This window comes from Anomalospiza imberbis, chromosome 5 (assembly GCF_031753505.1).
Source record: "Anomalospiza imberbis isolate Cuckoo-Finch-1a 21T00152 chromosome 5, ASM3175350v1, whole genome shotgun sequence".
Classification (NCBI taxonomy): Eukaryota; Metazoa; Chordata; class Aves; order Passeriformes; family Viduidae; genus Anomalospiza; species Anomalospiza imberbis.
The window spans coordinates 3,178,741-3,199,296 of record NC_089685.1 but is presented as its reverse complement, the minus strand read 5'-3'; the positions used below and the strand labels follow the sequence as shown (position 1 = coordinate 3,199,296).

Genomic DNA, 20,556 nt, shown 5'->3' with positions numbered 1-20,556 from the left:
AGATTGCGTTTATTAGCTAGTCCTTAAATACAAGGTAAGATTTAGTAACCTTATTTATTTTTTCCCACAGTGGCTTAAAGAATGATTATAACAAAGAAACATTCACCTTGAAGCATAAAATTGATGAACAGATGTTCCCCTGTCGATTCATTAAGATAGGTAAATGCATTTTTTCAGCATTCTGAGTAGAAAATAATCTCTTCTGATACTTGTGCCTGTCTTGGCACTTGTGACTTCATTGTACTTAGGCAAAGTATCCACAATAGCTGTTCCATTTCATCATCTTTTAGGCTGGTTAGATTGGAACACAGTGAAGTCCTGTTCATAAGAAATAGTAGCTTCATAATTTAGATCCTGGGGAGTGAAAGCAAAATGGAGCAATTTTCAGAAATACAGCTCTTGAGTCAACTAATTGCTGGAGAAGCTGCTTACTGTCCTCCTATGAATTGCTATATAGAGCTTTAAATAAATAACTAAGCTAAATACCAGTAAAAGTTTCCATATTGGCAGTCCTCAAGTCTGAAAAAGCTGGAAAAGTTTTGTTCTCAGACACGCTCGCAACACAAAGCAACAGCAGAAGCATCCCTTGTTCTCTCCCTGCTGCTCTTATCACAATGCCTCACTCACCTCTGGCTAAGGATGGCACCCAGGGGCAGGGCATGTACCCCCTGATGTCTGGTTTGCCTGGGGCAAGGGTTGAGGGGGTGCTCCCCAAGGCCAGGTACTGGGACGTGTGATGGGAGCAGGTAAGGATATCTCTTCCTTGCTCTCTGCAGGCCAGAGAGAACAAGAGTCTTACAGTTGTTGGATTTAATCCAAGGATTTGGAGCCTTTCAGCTTGCTCAGTAAATTTATCTTTCCCTTCCTACCTACTGAGATAGTACAAGAATGACTGGGTTTAAACTAGCTGTTTAAAGTATAAAAATAGAGCAGGGAGGTAGTTGCTGAAAAATGAGATCCTGTTGGCTAATTTAAATGAATTTAGGAGTGTTGTGATGTGTTGGGTAATTCCTTTGCCAAGACTCTGATGATAGTGGCTGTGTAGGGGCTCCCCTCTGAGCCCTTTGCTCCAGTGTGTTCTTTCTGAATCTCCTCATGTTTGTCAGGAACTGAAAGCTTCGGGCTGGGAATCCAGTAATCATTTGTGGGGTTTCCTGTTCTTAGAGAAGCAGAGGTTTTGGTTGTTCTCTGGGCTGGTTTCTGGCTGCTACTTTTGGAAGCAACTGTAGTGCTTGGCTTTAGGAAGCCTCAAGAGTAGCAGAGGAATCAAATTAAAGGTTGACTACATCAGGAAAGTTAAATGAATTTTTAAAAGCTTTATTTTTTATTTTTTATTCTGAAGCTTCCAACATTAAAATTTTGGAAAATGCTATTTTTCGGTGGCTAAAAACTATCAAGTAGTTCCTGGAGGGCTAAAGGGGCCAATGGAATGATTTTTGGCTGCTTCTTTGGATGTGTAAATTGTATTCCAGGAAAGTGTGTTCTGATGAAATGAAGTGTAGCCGTGAGTTGAAACTTGTTATGAAATGAAATGCTGATTAATTCCCTTTGCCAGGATGTTTTCCTCTGAAATTACATCAGTACCTTGTTTTCTTGGGACGGGATCTTCACGTAGCACTTTTCTCAAGGGCATGTAGTGGTAGGACAGGAGGAAACAGCCTTATCTGAAGGAGGGTAGATTTAGATTAGATATTAGGAGGAAATTACTGATTGTGAGAGTGGTGAGGCCATGGCACAGGTTGCCCAGAGAAGCTGTGGCTGCCTCTGGATCCCTGGAAGTGTCCAAGACCAGGCTGGATGGGGCTTGGAGCAGCATGGGATAGTGGAAGGTGTCCCTGCCATGGCAGGGGGATGAAGTTGGATGCTCTTTCAGTTGCCTTGCCACCCAAACCATTCCATGAATAAACATTATTATCTACATGAATATTAGGTTTGCATTGGGCTGTCACTTCCTCACTGATTATGGTTTGAGATGAGTTTTCCTTTATCTATAGCCTTTCATTTCCTGAAGCTGTCTTCCATGAAGAAATTCCTATGCTAAGATGGAACTGAAAAAGATCTTTTCACCTAAACCTATGAAAGCCTCTGGTTGACAGCTGGTGTCATTTTGTTGATAAAGTTGTGAGAGCATTTTTTGCTGTGAAACAACTGCAAAACACTGTTACGAAATTCTGTTATTTTTCAGATTCACAGCTTGAAAATGTTTTGAGTTTGTTAAAATTTCCAAGCTGCTAGCCAAAGTAACTCAAAATTTCAAGCACCGTGCTGTGTTCCTTGTAACAGTGCCAGGAAACAAGGCCAAAATCTGCCCTTTTGGACTCTCGGGGACTGACACGGCAAAATCCCACTATCAGTGAGGTTTGGGCTTGGGGATTCACAGCACTTGCATGAGGAATGGGCTTTATGATTCTGCAGATCAGCACAGGGACCTACAACAGCACTGTCAGTATCAAACAGTGGGGCTTATATGGAGGCATGGTGCAGGAGAAACCCTGGACAGATCTGGGAGAGGGGAAAGTTCCTGCTCCAGCCTCCATTGCTCACGTAGCAGAGGAATTTTCAGGCTCATAAAATGCAGAAAGAATAGCCTCTGTCCTTCGGTCAAGAAAAGCCTTGCACTTCTGTTAGTTTAATAACTTCAGCTTCAGTTCCTAAGCACTGAAATGCCCAGTTGTGCAAGCTTTTTACTTATTTGACAGGTAACTTTTACATTTCACGTAGTACCTCATTAAAGAATTGGAGAGAGAGAAGAAGGTATTTATCCGGACAAAATACCGAAGAATAATCTTTTTCATGTCTGTGAGCTTTATTTCTGGCTCTGTTCTCGTGATTCCTCCAAGCAGAGATTTTTTCTGTGCTGTGTCCTTGAAAGCAGAGGATGTAAAGACTGATTGCCATGAAAGAACTTGAAAAATGCCAGGTGTAATTCTCATTGCAGTTTGTTACTAACATGGGATTTGGTAACTAGGCTTCAAGATTTTTAGGCTTTGATGGAACAAAAATGAGGGACAGTTTTTAAATGGATATTTTCTTCATTTTTGTAAGCGTACCTGTTTGTATGTGTGTATGAGGGACACAGAAATTATCTTGAGAGAGGTATTTGAAATAACCATGTTTAATACCTTTGCTATTATCTTCTCTACTATAGAGTTGCAGTCCTTGTCTAGGTATAGCTGTTATTGAGAAGTATCCCCTAAAATCATCCTTGTATGGATTAAGAAGTGTTTAAGTGACTCAAATACCTTCTGTTTCTCAGAAGAATATTGATTTTTTTTTTTTTTTAAATATTTTTCCTCTGCTGAGCTCCTCTCACTGTGGAGTGACAATTCTACTGTTCTGAACAGTTACACATTTCAGGATGGATTGCTGTGGTACCTGCAGGAAAAAAACATAGTGAGATGGCTTTTTGATAAGAAGTATAGGAATTACATATCTTTAGGCCTTCAACATCTTTGATTGTGGTACATTTCCATCTCAAAGGTGTGCAGAAAAAAAAGTGCTTCTATACTGCACTTAGTGCCATCTCTTTCCAGGTATAAGTCAGATTGTGGGTGCTCTAAAAGGAGATATTTCTGAAGATCAGAGCACTGCTATGGAGGCTTCAAAAAAGAGAGGGCAGAAGAAAGGGTGAGAAGTGTCTCCTGGGAGTCAGGAAAGAAGTTCAAAAATGGGGAGATGATCCGGCAGAACACTTCAACTTGCCTAACTGGAATAGAAATCACATTTCAGTGTCAACCTTCAGCTATGTTTCTTTTCCTGCTCCTATGGAGTCAGGTTCAATTTTCTCTGCCTGTGCAGTTTGGGGAAGTGTTTTCCTTCCCTTCCCTGTACAGCTTAATGTGCTTTCCTTAGAAAAGATGGTTACACCATGCAAATCTTGCTGTTAAAAATCACCATTTCTGGTGTTTTGTTTTTTTCCTTTAGGTAAAAAAAAGGCTGTTGGAAGCTCTCAGTTCACTGTGTAGAAGACAAATGTCAGTAATTTGATGGCTTTGCTTTTTCTTGTGGTGGGAGCTGCCCCAGATTCTTGTGTACATCCCAATAGCTTCTTAGGGGTGGTAGTTAGCATCAAAGAGAGGAGGGTGAATTGTTAATTTGTTTTCTGAGAGAAGCTCATATAAGTTTTGAGGAGAATTGATGAAAAGAAATGGAGGTGGATAGAGAAGGTTTCAGTTTGGAAATTGGCCTCAGGTTCATCATCAGGAAATGTATGGTCTTGGCCCATTTGAGGTGGTCTGTGGTTTAGTTGAGCATTTCAGTTCAGTGAGCTGTTGGATAGACTTTGATGTTTACAGCTGACCAAATACCAAATTTAACCTCAGTTTGGTCTGGTCTGTGTGTTCAGGTCTGAGGACAGACCAAAGGTGCTACCCTTAGATGTGGTATTTTGCCAGACTGCTGCAGTAATGGGTAGGATATCTGGGACCCAACTTGAATTTAGCAGCAGTCATGTTTTATGGTGTTAAGTTACCATATTGGCAGCACTCAGCTTGTGCAGGGGGTGAAAGTCAGCAAGAGGGAAATTTCCTGGGCAGAGAGTGTGGAATGTGGATGGGAGACAGGTGACTCTTTGTTCTTCTGACCACCTCACTTCTCTCTTCTCTCCACAAACATGCACCTACAAGGAACTGCTCTGAAAGCATCACACTGTGTGCTTAATGATCAAGTTGAAAAAAAAAAAAAACTGTTTGAAAAGATGTTTTGAGAGCCATAAAATAGAAAGTACCTTCTTAGGGATATTAAAATCAGTTAAGAGTTGCATATACAAAGTCTCTTTGGATCTTGACTGTTCCCAGAAGTTACTGTGCGTCTTTAGCAACAGGTTTGTAAATCCACCCTCTAAAACTTAGAAAATCACGTGTTTGAACATGTGCCTTGTGCCCAAACACATTGCAGACAATCATAGATGTAGCTTGTTTGAGGTATAAATACTTAAGAACCTGTAAGAGCTCAGGAACAGCTTTATGATGAGTTTGGGGTTTTTATTTCCTCAAGGAGTAGGTCAGAAAAACGTGAGTTCAACAGGTTAATCTCAGTGGTATTTCATGGTGCCTGTTTCAACAGGCAGTTTCTTAGTGGCAAAAATAGTGGAAGGGAGGTGGTAGTGGACTCCTTGCTGTTGCTGGTAACTGCTCATTCAACTTCAATACTGTCTTTTCCTGTTTATCAGTTGCAGTCACATAAAAAGGAAACAAAAGTATTTGAACTGAAACCACTCAATTTCATTGCAGTTTTAATGAGTCAGAGTTCACACACAAGTTTTCTGGGGGTTGGAGTAGCTTCAAAAAGCAGAACCAGGTCTTAACCTGCAGATTAACCACAAAATCAGTGCAAGGCCACAGATGTTAACCCAGAGTGCTAGAGAAGCCATAGGTGAGAGGCTGTAATGTGTTTCATGGGTCTTTTAGTATTTCAAGTCCATTCCAACATTCAGATAAAACAGTATCGGCAAAAAACCTGCACAGATTAAAAATAAAGCTTAAAAAAATAGAATTTTTAAGTTAGAAACTGACAGTTATCCCTCCCTCGCTCCTCCACAACTTGCAGATGTTACTAATTTTGTAAAATTTAAAATACCCAAGCTTCTTGTCTTCACCATTAGGGAAAATAATTGTTGCTGACAAATGGGGAAATAAATGTACTATTAGGAGCAAATACTGTCGTTAGTATGCTCGTGATTCCCATCCTTGTCAAAGCTTGTTGCCTCTTGGAGCTGTTTTTAATGATAGTGTTTTTGCTCTTCTGCTTAAAGCAAGCTTCTGCTTTGTAATGATCTGCTGTGTTAATGTTGCTCAGCACAGGTTGCTTTAAATGCCAAACTTGAACATGATGTATTAGGTAATTTTCCTAAGCTAAGTTAAATGAGCTAGAACTTAAGTCAGAAACACTGAATTGTGTGTAAACTTTTAAAGCGTTCTGTTGCAATAGTGATTGTTTGATGTTTATGCATACTTTTTCTCCTTTTCCTTTCTTCTCCAGTTCCACTCTTATCGTGGGGACCTAGCTTCAATTTTAGTATCTGGTATGTTGAACTAAATGGCATTGATGATCCAGATGTGGTCCAGCCGTGCCTCAACTGGTACAGCAAGGTAGGCCTGCATTTTAGATGCCTGTTTGTTTGAAGATTCCCAGTCTCAGAATCTTGTGAAACTTTTCTTACTGGAATGATGTGACCTTTTCATTCCTTGAAAATCAGCTATTAAAACAGCAAACATGCATAGTTGGAACCACGTGGCTGACTTTGACCCTAAGGGAAACTTTCTGAATTTTATCTGTTTGTTCTCTTTGAAAAACCAACAAAACAGCCCCAAGGAACCCCAAAACCACCCAGAAAAACTGACAGGTAGACATTCAAAGAAGGGAACACTGAGCCAAAGGGGACAATATTAGTAAAGTATTAGTATTTGTATTGGAAGGGAAATGAATCTTAACAAATCCAGATTCCGTTTCTCCCTCTTCTTGCCTTCTGATTCTTTTACCTCCAGTCTGTGGAGTCCAGAGCCTTTTGGGTTACAAATGCAGCTTTTGTTACAGGGTATAAAAATGACCTTTTTTAAAAGAGAATCCATGTTGGTGTCTTGCATTTTAGATGTTTCCCTCTTACTGTCTTTTTGCTGAATACCCTGGAACAGAGTAGAGCTGGTGCCACTGGACTGTGAGCTGATTTATGCCATTTATCATTTAATAGACAGAAAGTTCAAGGGGTTCCAAACTTTGTTTTTATAACCTGTATTTAATTGAGTATTAGACATGTCTCTCCTGTGGGAGGGAAGTGCACACTGACAACCAGAACACATTTTATTGGTACATTTTGTACATTGGATCTTCTGGAACAATTAATGAAACTCATATTGTGTTGCAGAGAAGACATCCTTTCCAGCTGAGTAGGACTGAGTAGTGGAGCAGTGTATCTCTGCTTCTAGAGGGAAGAACTTAGAAGGGGACAGAGATTGTGTGCGATTAGTTCATGGTGCCACCAGAATGGTGAAGAAGCTGTGTGTGACTGTGGTGTCTGGCTTGTGCCCATTTACACCAACATCATGAGCTGCTTTGTGGAGGATTTAAATAACCAGCACGGTGGAAGTTGTCTGGAGCTGCTTTATGGTCCAAGTGGTGTTGTGGTCATGAATCAGCTGATGATGAATGTCCAATTCTGAAAAGTCCAGTTGACAGAAGCTGCTGGTGGTTTTCCTTTTGCTGGCTCTGCACGTGGTGGTGTGTCTGGCAGTTTGGACCAGTTGCTGCAAGCAGGAAGCTCTGATTTTTATTTTCTTTTTTGGTCAGGAGTCATGCAGTGATGATGTCTGCATCTGTTTTGTTCCATCTCATCCCATGGAATCGGCACTTTTCCTGGTCAGCATTGTGTGTAGGGACAGCTACTTCAAGGGGTGCCAGCATTGTTCTCCTAAAGCTTGGAGCCCCAAAGCAGCAGAACAGAGCCTGAGTCATGATGGTGTGAGCTCTGCTAGGATCCACTGCCAAGTTTTTGGTGATGAGTGCATGTGTCACTGTTGTTCTCCTCTCTCACAGAGGAGAGGCCACTGTTGCTGGATCCACGGAGGGGGATGTGCTGTCCCATATTTAGGGAAAGGCAGAAAGGTTGGCCTGTTTCTTCCAGTTCTTTGAGGTGGTGGGAATATTTTCATGTGTGTTTTTAGAAATCTCAGAGTCTTAGAAGTGTAATAATTCTTCACTGCCCATGACACCAGATGAGAGGAAGGTTCTATACCATGTTGCCCTTCCTTTTTGTTTTGTGCCAACAAAACCTCCCTCTCCTGTGGGGAGTGAAGCTGCAGATAATGGATAAGGACTGCAACATTCCTCAGGGCTTTCTTCTTGCTGTCCAGCTCAGCCTACTGCCTCCAAAAATTTTCCTGAGGAGTGGACATACTTCAGCACCTAAGAAGGGGTACTTTATCACTGGGTACCACTTGTGATAATGAGCACATAAGTATTTTTAATTCTCCGAATGTATTTGACAGTGTTGATGTCTTAGTCTCATGCTCTTGTTACGTTTTTAAGCATAGGAATTATTTACAGCTTCAGATCAAAGCTATTATTTGGGTTGTCATCTCTTTAAACCTGTATGACAGCATTTGAAAAGGAGCCTTTTATATATTTTTTATACACATTTTTTGCTTAAAGCAGGTTTTTACATTTAACTTCTGAAGTACTACTATGGTGTCACTTGAATATAAACTTTTATATTGCATCAAGTGGCCAGACTCCATCCCAAGTCATTCCTGGCTATTTAAGCCAGGTCTGTCACTCATGAGAGGCTCAGTGGAAGGGAGGAGGTACCTTCTGTCTCAAGTCTGCATTTTGTCTGATTTCTAAACTGGAGGATCTAAAAATGCAGAAGCTGGTAGTTCCTGGTGTGCAGCTTTCCTTTTGCTTGCTATCCCTTTCAAAAAAAAAATCTAATTTGGTTTTGGCCTTGACTCATGCAAGTGAGGATTTGCTTAGAAAGTGTCTTAGGCATCTCTTGGAAAGAAAAAAAAAGGAGTTGCTTTTTGCCAGTTGTGCTGTAAAACTGTTTTAGCTTTAATAATTCTTTGCTGCAGCCTTGCATTCTTATCTGTACATGTCCTTGGCCTTTATGTGGGCTGGGAACTGGTTTTCTAAAAATGCATAGTTCTGGCTATTTGCAGCTGTGAAATACTGATGGATTAAGAACTAAAAATACAGCACATGGCTGTGTTTCTTTTTAGCCACTTGAGTTTATGAGATTCTTGCTATCGAGCCATTCTTTCGAGAGCATTAAATTTTGTTGAGTGTCAGTGTTAGTTCCAGGTTTTCAGAAAGATTCTGTTCATTTAAATACTATAAACTTGACTTTTAGCAGTCGTGTCCATTTAGGAGTAAAATCCTTTGTCTGTAATTTGATCTTATAGATGCTTAAAGTTACATTTGCTTTTTACTACAGTAGTTGTGTGTTACAGATGGAAATTGAGGTTTGTTTTCTTTAATGCCTTAGAATTTAGGATTGAAAAGTCTATTTAAAATAAGTGGTTCTGCTACTTATCAACCTAAAAATCTGTGTTTCTTAGATGTCTTGTTAGAAGCTTTGAAAATTGTAGCTCTTACTCAGAGTTTACTACTCCCTCGTGTGTCTGTGCCAGGATGTTTGACCCAGCATGGCTTTTCTTTCACCTTTCTCACCCCTTCCCACAGCCGAGTGGGAGATGGGCAGCTGTGGCTCTATCTGTGGTGTGAAAGCAGAGTTTCTGCTTCAAGATACAGGAGAATATTTAGAAGTTAAAACTTCGGTGTGCACATAAATCCTTGGTGCTGCTGATCCCAAACCCTCATGAACCCCCAGGATTTGGGGTCAGCCTTCTGCTTTTCCGTGGCAGGAGTGTTGGTCACTGCAAGTATTCCCATTCTCACAGCTTTTTTTTTTTCCTTCTGCTTCTAGAAAAGCTGTGACCTACTTACTCTTCTAAATTATTTTGTTATGTAAGAGTCATACAATCAAATTATGTAACGCTGATAGTGGAGGCTTTTTCCTGCTCTCTGCTTCGTGTAGGCCTCAAACAGCAGCGCCAAGCCGATGGGGGGGGTGGTGGGAAATAATGGTCACCCCTGAGATCTGGGACACCATGCACTCTCTTCTTGTATGCTTATTAAATTGGATGATACCAAATTGTATAATTTCTGTACTGTTGGAAAGTGAATACCTGCACAGCTTTTAATGTCTCTCACACAGCCTTCCTCCGTGAGCTCAGGAGCTGTTTGTGCGGCGTGGATAAGAGATCCTGTCTCTGGGCAGGTTCACAGGTAGTTGCCAGCAGTGCTGGTCAAAGGAAAAATCTCCATGTCTCAGAGGTTTTCTTGTGTTCCAGTAGTACCGTGAACAGGAAGCCATTCGCCTTTGCCTAAAGCATTTTCGGCAGCACAACTACACCGAGGCTTTCGAGTCGCTGCAGAAGAAAACCAAGATTGCTCTGGAGCACCCCATGTTGACAGACCTGCACGACAAGCTGGTGTTGAAGGGGGACTTCGATGCTTGTGAAGAACTGATAGAAAAAGCTGTGAATGGTAAGAGAATCATAGGAAGTGATTCATTAGTTTGAAAAAAAACACATTGGAATATTACCTTCTTTTGAATGTTACTGTGCTTAGTAGTAGAGTTGGCAGGTCCATGTGTTGTTTCATTTCTGGTGTGTTGTCAGATCTTGGACTTGTGAGTGTGTGTGTTTGTGTGATGAAGGATAAAAATTCATGAAATCTCTTACCACTGCTACTTTTGGAGTCACTTTCCCCCAGAGATGACAAGGCGGTGCACTTGAGTGGGTAAAGACAAGTTCTTCATGTAAGTGTTGGCAAGCTGAAGGTAGGCTTAAACTGTCAGGAAAGTCACTGGAATGGTGAGCAGGGAAGCAGAAGACTGGAGTTCTCAGTGGTGATCTGGATCATGGTTTCTGGTTGGAGCTCACCACTGAGTTGGTGTTCAGGCAGAAGTGTTCAGCTGTGTTTGGATGAGGATGCTCTCTTAGCTTATGGGGAAGATAATCCTTGGACAGTTGTGTGGAAGTTAGTGACTGGAGGCAGAGCCTGTTTTTCTTTGCAGAGTGGGACCTTGGCAGGGCAGTCAGTTTCATTGAAACTGCTATTAATTTTTTACTTGAAAGCTTTCTACTTAAAAACACGGTGTATAAACAGCTCTCAACTCCTAAAAGGAGGGAGATGTACTCGCTCTTGATTGAATGGGATACAGAAAGAGTGAGGCTGTTGCCCTGAAGTGACTCTCAAGACCTGTGTAGCAGTTTTGGATTGCAGGCTGATAAAACAGAGGGTGCTCTTGGCTGTAGATGTAGAGCTTTTTGACTCTGTGCAGTCACTTGTTATGGCAGACTTGTACTGGTGTAAGAAGAAAACTTTATGTCTGATGCCAGTAGAGTTAGGGACTTAGTGAACCAATTTCATGGATAGCTGTCACCAGAGATGTTATTCTTTAATTATGGGCTAATCAGTCACTTCGCAATACCTTTGGAAAGATGCTGGTGTACCTGCTTGACTCCCATCGGTGCGGTTTGTGCCACTGAAGCTGGAAGTGGTTCTCAGAATGTGATAGAAATGATAGCTTGGAAATCAAGTGTTGTCTTCCATGAAAACCCACCATCTTTTTGTGACTAAGCTGTTCAACTGAGCACAGTTTTAAGGAGCTTGTTGCAACAGGTCTTCCAAAACTGCAGTAAGCAGTTTTCTATGGGTTTGGCTCAAGGTTTCTCTTCAGACAGAGCAGTGGAGACCTACCCTGTGCTGAGCTCCGTGAGCAGCTACAAGTGTTGAGACTGAGAATTGCCATGTTCATCCTCACTCTCCCAAGACAGTGGAGTGTTGACTGGGCTGGGAGTGTGAACAGCTTCCTGCAATGCAGGGGCATTTTGCAACTGGCAGCTTCCTCCTGAATCGTAAGGGCAAGGGAGGATTGCAGGCTGGAAAAGCAGCAGGGAGCTGTTTCTGTCTGTCTCAAAGACACGAGTGCCTGGAGGGAGCTGATGAGCCCACCATGATGCTGCAGCAGCCAGAGGAGTGCTGTGTGCTGATGGTGATGATTTTATCATTGCCTCGCTCTGCCGCCTTGGCCATGGCTTAATCTCAGTGCCTGGAGGCTGTCCTCTTTCCACTTCATTGCAGGCTGGAGTAGAAATGATTTCTTGAATAGAATTTCACTCAGAGTCTTAGAATGTGCTGAAAAAGTACTCTCAAAAATGGAATTTTTTCTTGGGCACTGATGAAGTGAATGTTTGTAGCCTCATTTTTTGAGCTGTTATATCTTAATTTCTTTTACTCCTTGATGTTGCTGAGAGTGGGGCTGCTGTCAGCAGTGCTCTGCTTTTCCAGGTGTGGAAATCTGGCAAAGGACTGACCTGGTAGGAAACTGTAGGTCTTGTATTGTTCTGTGTGACAGACACTTGTTTCTTGTCAGATTTGATGTGGATAATCCTCCTTCCCTGGTTTTTGTTATCATGTCCCTTTTTGGAGGCTGAGGAGCTTGGCATTGCTTAGGTGAGCTGAAGGAATATGCTGTAGCTTGTTTTATCAGCCTTTTTTTAGTTCCAGCAAGTATAAGAAGCAAGTCTTGGTATTAACAGACGGTGGATAATTTAGCAGGAGAGTCTTCAAGAACATCATTAGGTTTTGTCACTGCTTCTGAGGGACATAAAAATATGCATGGGGATGTTTATTTTGCTTCATTTTAATCCAACACCTGGCTAGCTGAAGTTAAATGTCAATGTGCACATCTCCCATTGCTCTGTTGGTCATCCTTAATGATTTTGCTTGTCTTGGAATACATTAACCTTCCTCCCCCATTCTTTATGCCATTCTCCTGCCATTCTTTATGCTGTCTTCAGCTTTAAATATACCCATTTAAAGCTCTGTCGCCTCCCAGCACTCTTTGGAGAGAAGTGCTATCTATCCCGAGACACTGAGGCTGCATCCCATATTTGCTTTAAGCTGACACAACTGCGGGTTTTCACTAACTGGGTCAATCCTGCCCTTGCTCAGGACACTGTGTCCCTGGCACTGGTGCTCGTGCTGCCACATGGCCAACCCAGACAGGGAGCTGATGCGGCTGGGGTAGGGGAGAGGGCAGGACAAACCTCTTCTGATAGCCACAAACCCCCCCCAAAACTGCAGCTGGGACAATTTGTCTGAAGTTGTTGCAGTCAAGGGGCAGAATATTAATGGTGCTTAACAGCTGGATTCTTCTTAGTCGGATGGGAATAGAGGTTTTCAGCCTTCAGCACGTTCTCCTACAGTATTCCTATTACCTGCTCCCTGTGATCTTCCACAGTTACCTGTCCTTACTCTGTTCTGCATCTGTCAAGCTCCCCAGCATTTTCTGAGCAACCTGGTCTGGTGGAAGGTGTCCCTGTCCATGGCATAGGGTTTAGAACTGGATTATTTTTGAGGTCCCTTCCAACCCAGGCCATTCTGTGATGATTTTTTTATCATTTTACTTTCCTACCAGCTCTGTTGTGAAGTCTCAGTAGCTTGCTGCTTAGTCTCTAAGGTGTGGGTGTTCTTACCACTGAACTCCTGTCTGATGTGTTGTTTTTCCAAATAAAAGAGGATCAACTTTAGTCCTGTGTCTGTGTAGTGTAGCTGAAGTGTAGAGTTAATTGAGACATACAGATCCTTAAATTATCCCTGAAATCGTTCAAAGAGCAACTGTTCTGTTGCAGACTGGGCATGAATATGTGAACTCCTGACCGCTTGCTGATCTGGGAGTTCATTGCCTTAAAGGCACAAACAGAAGTGCAGCGAGGTTGACAGAGATACTGCACACTCAGTTCAGCCTAAAATGTCTTCTGGAGAGGCTGATATTTGCAGTGGTGGGTATTGACAAAGTGCAACGCTCTGCATCTCTCGCAGGCTATTTCCATAGGCTTAGTCATGTAGAAAAAGAGTAGGTGGTCAAGAATTAGTGCTGGCAGAGCTAACTCTTGTTCTTTTGCATTGCTAATGATGAACGCTGTCTTCCACCTCACATCACCAGATGATTTCTTTTGAGAGCTCGGTGGCAGGCAGCCACACTTTCCCCACTGATTCTTTTGACTTGTGCGTTACACTTAGAAAATGGGCAAATGGAAACTCTGGCAGCTGCCTGACTTCGTCTCAAAAAGAAAAGGTTCCCTAAATCTCAGCTGGTTCACAGACTCAGTTCAAATGCTTCACATTTGGATCCATTCCTATAGCTTTCGGGCCTATATTATTGAAGGGAAAAAATCTGCTTAATATTCCTACAGAGAGGATGTGGAGTGCAAATTGCTTGGTTGAACCGCTCGCAGCTCCTGTAGACATGGAAAGCTGCTTGGAATGGGTGGAAGAACTGCTTGTTTCCTATTAGTATTCCAGGGACTGAGGTGTTCCTTCTGGCTCTGCTCGTATCAGTATGTGACATGCGTTTATCTGGTGACAAGTCAGTCCTGTGCGACAAACAACAAGTTGGGACGCGCAGCCTGCAGGCTCCAGTGTCTCCCAGAACTCATGATTCACAGGAACAGGAGGCACAGGAACAATTGTATTCTCCTTGAAGCTGTAGACAGACACGTGTACCTGAATTTTACCATTTAATATTGTTTGGATTTAGTTCTGAGAAAGCTGTTTTGTATACTGGGATATATGGAAGGAAGAGGCTGGCGGGGGATCCAAAGCCTCTGGGAAGTAAATGGTTTTGTAGAAGAAGGATAACTTACACGGATTTGAGAGCAAACCTTGTTTCATTTTTATGAAAAACAAAGTGCAAGAAAATATTACAGCTCTGAGGCTGGAAAAAAAATTGTATGTTAACTTGTTTCTCCCAAGTCTTGAGGAAATTGTCAAGTAATGGCTGGATTTTTATCTGGTAGAACCTTTCTCTCCTTCAGGTTTTCTTTAGAAGGTAGTTTGAGACTCAAAAAGCCTCAAACTGTTTAGATATTTTGGCTACTTTTCATTGGTTTGAGAAAAATATTAAAACCTCAAACCCCAGCTCTCAGAAATTATGTGCAAAGTGTCCCTGAAAGTTTTTGAGCCATTGGCAGTGAAGTGAACAGATTTCAGCAGCCCTACCTGGAGATGTGTGTTGTCTAAAAACCCCCAAACTTTATCCAACTTGCTCCTGATTGGCTTCAGCAAGTGAAATATTTTTGTCCGCTATGTTTGTCGTAATCCTTTCTCGGTAACCTGCAGTTGGCTGGCAAAATAAAGACTTGGGTTATCAGGGAGGCAGAATTTACTGAGCTTTAATCACAGTGAACTTCGTGTTGCTATGTCCAAAATGCGTCATGACTTACTGCAAAGGGCTTGAAAATAGTACAGAGTTGTTTTTTTGGCTGTAATTTTAGTCAACATGGACATTGAAGTGAGAGGTCTCCGGAGCGAAAAACACTTCATTTAAAACTTCCACTCAGCACTATTTTTTTTTTTTAATTTTTTTTTTACAAAAGTCTTGAAATTTATTTTAAACTCCAGTTTCATTGGGAACAGCTAACAGACCTGAGCAGGCCTAGATGTGATCCTCAGTTCCTCACAGGAGTTTTGGAGACCTTTTGGTCAGCAGTGCTCTCCTGACAAGCAGCATAAGGAGTGCGCTGGCGTAGGTCTGGCGTCGGGTACAGAAGCCACCTAGAAATCCTCCTTTTTTTTCCCCTGGTGGTGTCAGACAGGTGGTGATTCAGCTTCCAAAACAAGCTGCTGCTGGTTTGCAATGCAAGTAGAGTGAATGTGGAACTGCTTCCAGCAGAAGGAAACATTTCTGGGAAGCAAGCTGGAGTATTTCCAAACCGATGTCCCATGGAAGACGAGAAGCATTATTAAAAGAGGCCGAAGGCACAGTAGGGGAGAAGTGTCATATCTTGACAAGTGCAGCCTGTGGGTGTAGAGCATGGGAGAGAGGTTAAATCACCCTTTCAGATCCTATGTGGTGTAATTCATCCTTTTGAGCTATTTATGTCCAATTTTCTATTGGCTGCCATAGGGATAAATACAGTTTTGGTTTCTGTCTTGCAGACCCAAGGCTGTAACGTTAACCAAAAAGCTGCATTTCTGTCTGGGTTTGTGGCTGAGTCACTGTGGGATTTCTTACAGCACACGCATTTGTTTTATTAGGCCTGGCTTTTCTGAATCACAATTTATGAGATCTCAAGCTTCAAGCCTCTCATGTGTTGTCCCAGCTTCATAAATGCTGAAGAAGTGGGAGTTAAGAACCCTGCTATTAAACCCAAAATAAACCACTTTTCCTTCTACATACGTTAAACAGACTTCTGGCTTTCCTCGATTACCTAATGTGTAGGGGAGAGCTGCTGGTTTTGGCGCTGAGGTGAAAGTAAAATTTGCCCTGTTTTCAGAGTATTTATTTGGAAAACCTTGCACAGCTGAGTTTATGGAAGTTTCATATTTTCAGACCAAACTCATCACTTTTCAGGAGCTCTTGAGTGCCCTTGTTTTCCTGTTAGATGGTCTCTAAATAGAGCTTTCATCTTCTCCCAGGAAATACTTGCTGGCTTGAGTTTTAATTAAAACCTGGATTTCAGTCACGACAAAGTACAGGATGCCAGGAAACACTTGAAAATTTTCTCTGAGCCTTGTGTCGTGCTTAACAAAGATTTTTTACCTTTTTCTATGTAAAAAAGGTAAGTTCAGTAAGGATCATTCCTTTTTGCCTATATACCTACAAAGGGCTTCTGTATAAATAAGCAGAGGTGATTATCATCTATTAAATTCCTATTGTGTTTTTTTTTTTTCCAGGTAATGCATTAATACATTAATACAGCAGAAACGTTTGTCAGGAAGAGCTTGTGTGTTGAGATGGTGTGTGATGGATGGGATGTAGCCAGGCAAACGGTGCTCAGGTGCTCTCATAGTTTGTTGTGCTACAGAAGGTGAAGTAGGTGTTTCAGAGGAGACATTTGAAGAGCAAAAGCACCAAGTTCCCCATGTGCCAAGCCCTTCCCAGGCTGGAGAGCAGTCCCAGGGAGTGTGGGTGTTACAAGTCTCCGTTACAGAAAATTGGTGTTTATGTGATGGACTGCTAACATCAGAACAGGATTAGGAACTGGCCTCTGGTTGCTGAAGATGTGGTGGGCACAAGGGGAGTGTGGATAAAGTGCTGGAGCTGGTGCTGCTCACAGAAATGCTGCACTTGGCACATCTGGCCCAGGATCTAACTCCTCTGTCACTCTTCTTGCTGAACTCTCTGAAGAGAATGTAAACTATTGTTTTGTTTTTCATCCAGCGCTTGATTGTCCTATATCACAGCATTTAAACAATCTGCTCTGCTTCCCTTCTCTTCTCAGATGAAGCTCCAGAGATGCTGTCTGACCTAGTTTTAACTTAACGCACACTGAAATGGTTGAATTTTATATGTACTGGCAACTTTCCTTTTGCTTAAATAAGGGGGAGGGATTCTAAATTAAATACACCACTCTGGAGATTTATAGACACTTGGCACGACCTGGCAGGCAAACTGGATAATTCCTGATTGATCTAGTAGCAAGTATTCATTTTATTTTAGTGCTCGCACATTTAGTTCATTAACAAACTAACAAAAGTTTAACAAACTAACAAAAGTTTAACAAACTAACTGACACATAATGGAGAACTCACTGAATATGGAGGATTTGGAGTGGCATACTGGATTGAGTTAGGCTGAAGTTACCCACATTAAAAGTGATTTTGCTATAATGGAAGGATAAATGTTTTATCCAGCAATTTTTTTGTTTTGCAGATGGCTTGTTCAATCAGTATATCAGTCAGCAAGAGTACAAACCTCGCTGGGGGCAGATTATCCCCAAAAGCACCAAAGGTAAGGACATTTCTTAAGATAGAACTCATGTACTGCCAGTTCTGTCTTGTTCCTTTGAGAATATGGAGCAAGAGAATGATGCAAGAAAATCTCCTCTAGGAGAGTTCTAGGGAATGGTTTCTTCTCTGAAAAAGTTGCATTTTTTTGCAAATTCAGTGAAATTCAGGCTGCTCTCTGGTTGAGTAAGGAACAGTGTAGGAATACTACTTAAAACTTTAAGGATAGATCATCAGTTTAGTAACAAATCCCAGAATATTGGTTAAACACGAGAACAGTTATCTGTGTTACCGGATTTAGCACATGGAATTGATGTAACTTCAACTTAAACTGAGGAGTTGGCAAATAAATACATTATCTCAACAGGGAGTATTTTAAATGAGGTGGATCTTTTGAAGTTTTGACGTGTTACACAGTAAATCCAAACTGCAGAAGCTTTTCCATTCCTGTCTGCCTTGAGAGGAGACTTGTAGCAGCATCCTTAACTACGGAGTACAAAAATCATTATCACAGAGCAAATGTAGGATCCAAGGTGACAATTGCCAAGTGTGGAGCACTGTCCCCAGGCCCCTTGGGAAGGGGTTATCTGTGTCACCTGTCCTGAATGCTTAAGATACATCAAGTGGTTGGAATGCTGCTTTAATTGGACAGTTGGAATTCCCTTATATATGAGAATAGCTGGTGCAAAGCTAGCTGTCTCCATGTCTACATCACCTCCTGTTCCCATCGCAGGGGCTTATTTCCCTGTCATTTGAGTATCTGTTCTTACAGCTCAGCTCTCAGGTGGGGAGAGATGGAAGGGGAGCCAAAGGGTGGCTGTGTCATCCCTGCTGGAGAGCTGCAAGGACAGCTCAGAGCTCTTTTGTGTACGCTGACTGTGTCAGGAATGTTTGAGCTCCTTCCCAAGGCACTGGGAGTTGCAGTGTTCACTTCTGCTCTCTGCCCTGTCAGTCACCAGATAATTCAGTATAAAACTTTGTACACTTTTATAATGCACAAAAAATATTACCTGGAAAAAGTGATGTGCTAGTGTTTAAGGAAGGGTGAGTTACTCAGTGCCTCTGCTTCCATGTTGAGGCTGTATCTTTCTTTGTTTTAAAAATATTAAAATGGAAAATTCTCCCTTCCCTTTTTTTCTGTAGGTGACGGGGAAGACAGTCGGCCAGGGATGAGAGGTGGCCATCAGATGGTTATAGATGTGCAGACAGGTGAGTACTTGTTACATTTCTTAACTAAATTATTTAATCAGTTATCTTCCAGATTAATATGCAAATGTGTTTTTCTTCAGACACTGTGTTAGCTTCAGGTTTTGAGGAAAAAAAATTGCACTTTCTAATAGTTGGATTAAATGCTCTGCTTCCTTTCTGGATCTGTATTCCAGCTGCCTTTCCCCTTCTTCAAATATAATTCTGTGTTACGCCTTAGCCATTGTCTTGTCTTAACTAAGAAACCAAGAACAATTGGTTTTAATTTTTTGTTCCTGCTACCATCTTAGAGCAGGAGTTCAAACAAGAGAAGACAAATTAGGGATAATAATTTCCCTTATCTGCTGCAGGCTGTGCTCAAGCAATAGATCTGATGTGTTGAAACATTCCTTGTATTTTGGTTGGAGTGGCTTCTAGTTCCCACAGTGTGCAAGAAACTCCTGTTAAATATAATTCTTTAGACATCTTTTGCAAAAATGTTTCCTGTAGCAGTTTGAGGAATAGCTCAGCCTCTGTTTCAGAGAACATACAGAGAAAAGAAAGTGGGGTGGTGTATCAGGAACAGTTCCAGTGATTGTTGTTCTGCATAATTTTCTATATCTTTGTCTGTTACTTAATCAGATTTCTGTGCTACGTCAGTCCTTACTAAAATAAGGAAAGCATCTGCCCGAGTCTTTACTGTGTGAGTGAAAGGATTGTTCTTAGGAAGGGAGAAACAAGATCAGGGCGTGGGTATTGGACAGGAATATAGGGTGGCATTGAAGGAGTTGGCAAAAAAATGCCCATGGCCATATCTGTTGTGGTCACAGGACGGGGACAGAGCATGTGACAGCATAGGACCTTCCAGAGTAATTTGCTAAGTCATGGTGAACAAGCAAAAATCCAGCAGTAACTGCAGCCTCTGGCTTTTGCTCAGAGTAGTGACTGCACTGGAGGAAGCCCTCAAGTTATTTGGTGTAGGAGAGTAGACTTCTCTCATTTGGTGGGAGAGGTTTGAGATTGATTAGAACAAAACACTGCTGGAGGGTTTGCTGGTGTTTGTCTATGCAGAGGCTGGGAACGCTCCCTAGTGGCCTCGGGAATTAGTAGTGAGTGTTTCACAAGAGCGTGGAAGAAACATGATCCTTGTCAACTTGGAAATGATAGTCCTGCACGCCTCCTGAAAATAAAATATCCATGGTAGTGTGAGCCTCCTTTCCATTCCTCTTGCTTTTCTTAAGTCCCAGTGAGGCTGTCAGCTCTGCCTTTGACTTCAGTTTCACTCTGCTTTAACAAGGCAGTGAAACTCATCCATATATTTTTTAATATTTCTTGATATATTTTATATGTATTATATATACTTTGGATATAGGTGTGTATTTACTATACAATGATATTTATAATATTTATGGAAATATATGTATAATGTATTATATACATTATATATTATATTATATTATATTATATTATATTATATTATATTATATTAGTATATAATATAGTATACATGTATCAAATATATACAATTAAAAATTTTTATTTTTTTTACTTGCACAAAAGTGACTAGACAGTACCCACAGAGGTGGAGTCCTGGATCTCGGTCCCTCATGGTGGCCCTTTTTTGCTGTAGCTCTATTTACATGTGGTGGGATACCTTCCCAAAGTTTCCCTGTGGACTTTTTGGGAAGTTGCTCTCAGCTTTGCATCCAGGTCCACTGAGGCTTGTAAAAGCTGAAATGGTTTTAAGATGATCAGTTTTGCCATTTAATTTGGCTCGTGAGAGGCCAAGGGAAGTTCTTGGGGCTGTTTCCCATTGCTGATTGCTGGAGTTTTCCTTTTGAATACAGGTGGAGTTTAATGAGCTGGTGGGAATGTAGCCAGTTATGTCAGGATGCGTTTTACAGACTGGAGTTGGAAAGCTCCCTGGCTAACCTTGGACAGATCCAATGCTAATGGAGGAGGGAGCAGTGGTGTACTCTCCCCTTCAAAAACATCCTCCCTTCTTACTCACACACTTGCTGAGTGGGTTTTTTTCAGAAGACTTTGGCAACTGGAGAAAAATCATTTCACTTTGCA

General features: G+C 41.6%; 1 protein-coding gene across 5 annotated transcripts in view; it reads left to right on the top strand.

Annotated features, from left to right (window-relative positions):
* MKLN1 (muskelin 1) overlaps window positions 1-20,556 on the top strand; it is a 93,371-nt gene that overhangs the window by 23,008 nt on the left and 49,807 nt on the right. For 2 of the 5 annotated variants that reach the window (XM_068189384.1, XM_068189385.1), the window contains 5 exons: window positions 71-159; window positions 5,980-6,089; window positions 9,849-10,041; window positions 17,222-17,299; window positions 18,439-18,504. In XM_068189384.1, coding sequence (XP_068045485.1) covers window positions 71-159; window positions 5,980-6,089; window positions 9,849-10,041; window positions 17,222-17,299; window positions 18,439-18,504 — 536 coding nt within the window. Of the gene's footprint in view, window positions 1-70; window positions 160-5,979; window positions 6,090-9,845; window positions 10,042-17,221; window positions 17,300-18,438; window positions 18,505-20,556 lie in introns of all 5 variants that reach the window. The other 3 variants (XM_068189387.1, XM_068189388.1, XM_068189386.1) reach the window with 3 other exon arrangements.